At 41.1% G+C, this 7,349-nt stretch overlaps 1 protein-coding gene across 2 annotated transcripts in view; it reads right to left on the bottom strand.

The window, feature by feature from the left end:
• Positions 1-556: 556 nt before the first annotated feature.
• Positions 557-7,349, bottom strand: part of ubap2l (ubiquitin associated protein 2-like) — a gene marked incomplete in the record, with an annotated part of 22,406 nt that continues 15,613 nt past the window's right edge. For both annotated transcript variants that reach the window (XM_014009224.1, XM_014009223.1), the window contains 6 exon segments: positions 557-1,978; positions 3,317-3,511; positions 3,606-3,673; positions 5,155-5,280; positions 6,266-6,371; positions 6,574-6,791. In XM_014009224.1, coding sequence (XP_013864678.1) covers positions 1,883-1,978; positions 3,317-3,511; positions 3,606-3,673; positions 5,155-5,280; positions 6,266-6,371; positions 6,574-6,791 — 809 coding nt within the window.

Genomic DNA, 7,349 nt, shown 5'->3' with positions numbered 1-7,349 from the left:
ACCAGGCCCAGGCCTCTTGCGATCTCAAAGGGGTTTGCCTGGATAAACACTGATAAATAAATTAATATTTTCAAATTAAAGTTAATTTTTATGAACACAAAATCAGATTTTCAGCCAACACTTCTACTACATAAAATCCTTGTTTTATGGTGTTAATTGTGTATATGAAAAACAAAGTTCAAAGTGTTTCAGGTTAGATTCCAGCAAACACTGACCTGGTTTAACAAAAGCAGTGACACAAATAATCCTTATTTGTGCACTTTACCTGCCCCAGGATTAACTAATCCAGGAAGCGTATTTTCAGGAGTTATTAGAAATGTCTCTCTGCAGTAGGATGCTGCTCATATTCATGTTATGACTGCTGTTGTTAAAATAAATCACTTCTCACCTCCAGTCTGGCCATGCTTCAATTGATGACCTTATTCTAAATTACTGAATTATTTGTAAAATAAAAATTCACCATGTAAAATAACTTCATGCTGTTTGTTCATTAAAACCAGGTCAGTTTATCAAACTTTCAGGATTCAAACCCTTAGAACAAGAAATGCTGCTGCAATCACAAGCCACAAGAAACTGTTTATTAAAAGACATTAACATCCAAAAATGATGAAAATGCCTTTTTCTTATTTACTTAATATTTATATATTTTTACAAAATAAAAAAATGAAACAAAAAAAAGCTAACAAGTCTGCAAGGATTTGAAAAGGAAAAAAAAGAGAAAGCCATTGACAAACAGGGACTACAGTACTTGTTTTTTTATATATGTACATATCCATTTAAATCTTTAAAACGCACAGTACAAAAAGAAAATAATAAAATAAACCACTGACAAAAAGAAAACGATAGTACAATTCTGTCCATCGGTACTCAATGCTGCGGATTTCTTTACGTCAGGGGACAGGTGGTGAAGCAGGGAGGAGGCTTAAATACAAAATAAAACACTAAAAGGCAGATTGTGTGTGTGTGTGTTGGGGGGGGGCTTGGAAATCATTCTTTCAAAAGAAAAAGGGACCTTACTCAACATTTCTAATTCATGGGAACAATAACTGTACAAAACGCTGAGTGCTGAAAACAATCAAAGAAAAAAGAAAGAAGAAGAAAAAAAAAACAAAGCACAGAAACCACCGCGGCCCCGTGTGAACAAACATGCACGCAGTCACATGACAAACACACTTTCCTCACAGTCCCCAAGCCAGTGAGCTTCGCTTAATATGTCTTTATATATAATATATTTATATCTGGTAAAAAATAAACTTCACAACTCTTCCAATTCAGAGAATTGTTTCTTCAAACTTAAAAAAAAAAAAAAAAAAAAAAAAACACATTCGAAAGCAGTTTTCTGTTTTTGGATATTTTGTGAAGGAGGAAAGAGTTTTTATGAATATTAACAAGAACAGGTGAAGATGAGAAACTCAAACCACCCTGCCCCCCTTCCCACTCACACGATCAGATATTACTTCATTCTTTCCCTTCAGCCAGAAAAATGTAAAGAAAAAAAAAGATAAAATAAAGAAAAATGTTCATTCTTTTAGAAAACAGTTCTATGTTACATGTAAGTAAAAAAAAAAGGGAGGGTGATAGGGGTGGTATTATCACAATTTTGAATTCCCAACACTCGATATTTCATCTCTGGATTTTTCTAACCTTTTAGATCCAATCTCATTTCTAAGCCCCTCCCACCTGCCCCGATGGCGCTCGTTCTCTTGGCTCAGCTCCTCCTCTGGGCGGTGGGAGTGCTGGGCCAAAAGACTGGGGAGAGGGAAATCTCTGCAGGAGGAGGAGGAGGAGGGAGCTGCTATGAGGGGACTGTTCGCAGGAGGAATGATGAGCCCCACTCCATTTCTCAGCCTGTCGAAGTGGGAGGGACTCCGGTCGGCGGACGTTAGTTGGCCCCCCAGTTGTAGCTGTTGTACGCCGACTTGTTGATCTGAGATTTCTGCTGAATGGAGGCGTTCTGGCTGCGCTGTCCGGTACCGCTCTGTCGAGACAGCAAAGACGGAAAACATTAGTAATCATATGAATGCTGACTCAGCATTCCCACGATGCGTTTCCTGTTTATGGTTTCTCCAAAAACATTCATCGGGAACCAACAGTTTCAGTAAACTTTCAGCACTTTAAAGGGGACCTATTATGTAAAATTCACTTTTTTTAACATGTGTTTATGCTTCCAGAAACAGTCCAAGCACAAAATAAACAAATAAATAAATAAAAATACTCCCAGCTGTTTCATTTTGTGAATTAAATTAAATTAAATGAACTTGTTTTGTACAGCCCACAGATAAATCCCAACTTGCTCAAGGACCCCATAACAGGTCTTCTTTAAACCATTCATGCATCAAAGCATTTTGGAGGCGAGTGTCTTGACCTTGGGTCTTTGTAACCTCTACAGTTTTACAGACATACAGGATTTATGAACTGCCTTTTTTTAGATTAGATAAGATAAAACTTTATTGTCATTTTACATCACATGATCAAGGCAAACAGCACGTTGTATCTAACCAGAACTGCATCATCATCATCATCATCATCATCATTATAATAAGTAAGTGGGGCGTTATGGGGCAGATTCCAGCAGGGAGACACGTGTGTGTGTGTGTGTGTGTGTGTGTGTGTGTGTGAGCTGTTGTAGAATCTTGTCGTTGAGGTCTGGACGCTCCTGTGGCGCCACCCAGAGGGCACGAGTGCAAACAATCTTAGTCGGGTGGCCAGGAGTCATTTCTAATGTTTACTGCTCTTCAGTGACTGCACTTCCTGTAGATAACATCAATGGCAGGAAATGAGACGTTGGGGAGTTTTTACCACCCTGTACGTCGTCTTCTGGTCTGAGACGGAGCGGTTCCAGTACCGGACTGTAATGCAGTTGGTCAGGATGCTCTTAGTGGTAAAAGATCTTCAGGATGTGTGAAGTGAGACTATGCAGCTGGTCATCCAGGTGCGATCCTCTGAGACGTGCGTCTTCAGGAAGCCGGTCACACGGTCCACTATTACACCATTGATGTGTGACTGCGCTCACGTGTGCTTTCAGGAAACAATCAGTGCGATATTAAAAAAAAGATTTTAATATAAACTTGGCTGCTCTGACATGCTGTCACYCAAGCTGCTGGTGAGTCGCAGGAAAATACGTCCAACTAAGTCTATTTAAGGTTTTAAGTTTCAAAATATCYGATTTTTATGGTTGCATCTGTTCTACAGTCTCTCTGCGCTGATTTATTTCCTACTCTGCGTGTATATGGAGCGAGGAGGTCGCAAGGCTCAGAAAAAAAGATCCGAACTCTTAGAAACAAGGAGAAAAACAATATTGAGCTCAAAYAACTACCTGTCCGTCCTGCTGCAGGTGGTGGTGCAGAATCTGGGAGTGGGGCTGTTGGTGCGGAGCCAGAATGTGCATGAAGGGRGCCGGGGCGTAGCCAGCTGCAGCCGGAGGGTTGATGGGCCCCCCGCTCCCCAGCGCCGAGGGCAGGCTGAACGAAGCTGCTGGGGTCGCAGCGTGGAAACCCTGCTTTTCAAATGACTGAGACAAGAAACGGAACAAGGAGTCCAGCTTTGTTTGTCCAACGTTCGATTCAGCAAAGGCAAATCAAGATTTTCTAAAACCCCATAATCACCTGTGTCTTTGTGTAAACAGAACCTGAAATATCTGGAACTCCCGTGTTGCTTGATGTCACAGAAACTCCTGCGGAGACGAGAGAAACGTCACAAACTTTGATCTAAAAGTTGATAAAAACAGAGAACGTGGCACTCAAACCAACCACATTCAGATGTTACCAGGAGTGTTAAAAACAAACTAAGAAAGTTTCAGTGTTGACATCTATGCATTTGTTCATAGATGACTTCAACAAAACTGTCCTTTAATGAGGACAGCAGAGACGTTAAGTAGATGATGGATGAGTTAAGAAGAGGAGGTTTAAAGACAGACTGAGTGTTTCAGTTTGTTTGGTGTTTATTGTCCTGGTTGTTCAAAAAACACTGATTCCTTGTTTCACTGCAGACAGCGAAGTCGACTGACGCACCAAAACAAGACAGAGGAGCAAATTTATACGTCCAAGACTTTAGATCAGCAGCCTTTTCATAATAAAATCATTGCTGCCAACTGCTAAAAGATGGAAATCTGCTCAGAGTACAGATAACAGAATTAACATTTTACAGATCAATAATATATTTCTTAAAATGTTATTAAACACAAACACTTAAAAAAACTGTGGTTTTGTAGTCCTGTTCCCATTTTCTGATGTGATACTTTTTAGTCTTTTGTAAAAACAACTATTGGGTTTTTGACAACAATGCAAGATGTCAAAAAGAAACACTTTAAAAAAACTGGTATGAATTTAATAATTTCCCTAAATTTTACATTTAAACAGTAGATAAAATGTGTTGTTGCACAAAAGATTACAAACAAACAAAAAAACAAAGAACGAACCATACACAGATTAATCAATGATATCATGAACCTTTTGTTTTTTGAACTTCCAATGATCCCTGTTCGCTCTGACAATCCACATCTGTTTCATCATCACAATCTGCTGTGCGTAGGCATTAAACTGACAGAAACTGGGACTCAAAATGTTTCAGTGACACGATCCACTACCTGGAACTGAATAAGGACACTCATAATTTGACAGCTGTTTACTCTTCTGTGAGTCAAACTTCTCTGCATAAATAAACCAGGTGTGACTGAGTGCAAACAGCCACATCACCTCAGCCATTTTCCCCCAGGTATATCCTACGTTACTCAGAGAGAAGTAAACTTATTATAAAAGCAAAAATCACACAGATGGAGAGCAAGCCACACAGAAAACAGGACAGAGTCGACCAAAGTAACTCATAATCAGCTTTCAATTGTCTGGATTAATCCAACTAAAGATGATTTAATTTACAACCTGAACTGATGATGAGTTACCTTGAGAGAAATGGGGAAATAGAAAGAATGGGAAACGAGAGCGGCGGGCTGCTCTGGACTGTCTAAAAGCAGACGTGAAGTGATGGTTCGTCCCACAGGCTCACCAGCAATGAGGCGGAAACACGACAGCGGAGAGGGGGAGAGGGATGGCTGGTTACATGAGGAGGAAGACTTAAAGGAACAGGGTTGTTGTTGGTTTTTTTTTTTTTTTTTTTTTGATTTTGTCGCTCGGTTTTTTGGCATGTGGCGGCACTCACCGACTCCAGGCCCGGTGACGGAGCTGGTTGGCTTGTTTTGTGCAGAAGCGGCAGCGGCCACGGCAGTGCCGTATCCGCCCTTACAGAAATCCCCACTCCCTGAAGCCTGGCCCACATCCTCATAGCCTGCAACAGTCAGACACACAGCCGCAGCCCACAGCGTTAGACACACCAGGCAGGGGGAGGCAGACCTGCTTCAGGTAGCATTTGCAAATAACCCCAAGCTTCTTCTTCTTCGCTTTTAATCGTGCTTCACAGGTTTTAACGAAGCGAGACAACACAGATGGTGCAGAGGCCTTTTCAGCTGCAATTATCTGAACTTCAACACCAGCTGCGACGTCCGCGCGGCAAAACCCGCCTGTCCGACCCGACCGGCTGGACGGAATCAACACTGAGATCATTTGCAAATACTCTTTGACCCAAGTCTGAGGGAAGGAGGTGAGGGGACCGAGGGGGCAGGCAGGGGGTGTGTGGGAGGGGGTGGAGAGTGAGTGTGAGTTGGGTAATGGCAGAAAGCAGCAGATGGTGCAGCTTAGAACACATGTGGTGGATATTCAGTGACAAAGAGAGGGAAATGATTTAAAATAAAACAAACAGAAATTCTTAAAAATTTAATTTAAATCCATGAAACAGATTTAAAAAAATAACCTTGAGAATAGATCAGCAGAAATGAGTTGAATTTGTAGTAAATATGGGAAGGTGATAGTTTATTTTGTGAYGTCAACAGCAAAGTCAATGAAAAAAATCTCCACTTTCCAAATTAAGCAAAGCAAGCCACGGAAACTAGCAGGAAACCAATAATCTAATCCCTTTACTCTGAAAATGAATTTAAAGGAAACCACAGGTAGTTTTCTTTCAACAAAAACATAMCTCACTAACTTTAAAAACGTTTAAGCAAAGAGTGGAAGACAAGCATGTTTCAAGACACGAAACATTAAAATGAGAAAAAAAACACTAATACACAAACACCACGTTTACACCGCAGCTTTTTATTCAAACGCACTCTGAACATCAAGATATTTTCATTCTGTCGTTGTTTTTGGGCAAGTAAATAAAAAAGGAACTGCCTGACCCTCCAAACATGAYGTTTCAACCATCTCGACCCACTCACCAGTGCCGTATCCGTGGGAACTGTAACCACTGGCCTGCTGGAAGGGCGTGGCTGATGCGTTGACGCCAACATTCACACCGTGCTGTTTCGAAGAGGTAGGAGCCACCTGCAGAACACGAGGAGGAGGAGGTAACTCAAACAGAGTTTTAAAACTCAAAAAGACAAAACTAATCGCTGCAGTTAAAAACATCAGGATTATCCAACAACAGTTAGGCTGAAACATACTCAACTATTTATTATTTTTAACTTGTGTTCTAGTTTAGCTACTTTGCCTCATCTCCAGGCAGAAGCTTCATGGAGTTTCTCACCGGAAACACAGCAGGTCCGTACTGGAAGGTGTTGGGCAGGCCTGGCATGCCAGTGTAATAAGGAAGGCTTGTGTAGCTGTAGCCAGGCGGCAGCGCGGGGTTGAGGAAGGGCTGCTGTGTGGTGTGGTGGGTCTGGGTCTGATTCTGTTGAGTCTGAGCTAATGTGGTGGCCGGAGCCGGGGATGACGCGTCACCTCGACCGAACTTTGACAAGTCACCTGAAAACAGAGCGAGAGAAAGACGACTTAAGCAATGTGAAATAAAAAATATATATTTGAGTCTATATTAAAAGAGAAACTGCAATGCTTTGGTCTCAATTCCTCCTTATTGTAACTCCACAAGCTCCTCTTTCACCCCCGTTCTGAGGAGTGTCTCAGAATAACTCGTTTTGAGGCTGTCTCTTTAAATCCAAACAAGGCGCTTCAGAAACTAAATTAAAATTTTCTGCACTCCTAGAGACTCCAAGTTAGGGTTGGGCGATATTGGCAAAAAATTAATCACAATTAACTGTGGTATTTAGCCAGTAACGATTAATATTACGATTRATCCCCTGGAGTCCCTGGATGCCTCCTATCCTCGTCACATGACTCATTTAAATCACTGTAGTGGGAAACATTTGCTCTCCATAAATATCTGTTCCAAACTGTGTCAAAATACAGATGTCAAGCTAAACATCAATTTTTACATTGTGTAGACAGACCAAGTAAAACCTGAGTTATGATTAATAAATTACATAACTTTTTAATGCCACTTGAAATTAAATTTAAGACCAACAT

Source organism: Austrofundulus limnaeus, unplaced genomic scaffold (assembly GCF_001266775.1).
Source record: "Austrofundulus limnaeus strain Quisiro unplaced genomic scaffold, Austrofundulus_limnaeus-1.0 Scaffold56, whole genome shotgun sequence".
NCBI lineage: Eukaryota > Metazoa > Chordata > Actinopteri > Cyprinodontiformes > Rivulidae > Austrofundulus > Austrofundulus limnaeus.
Note: the sequence above shows the minus strand (reverse complement) of the source record. Positions and strands in the feature narration are given on the sequence as shown.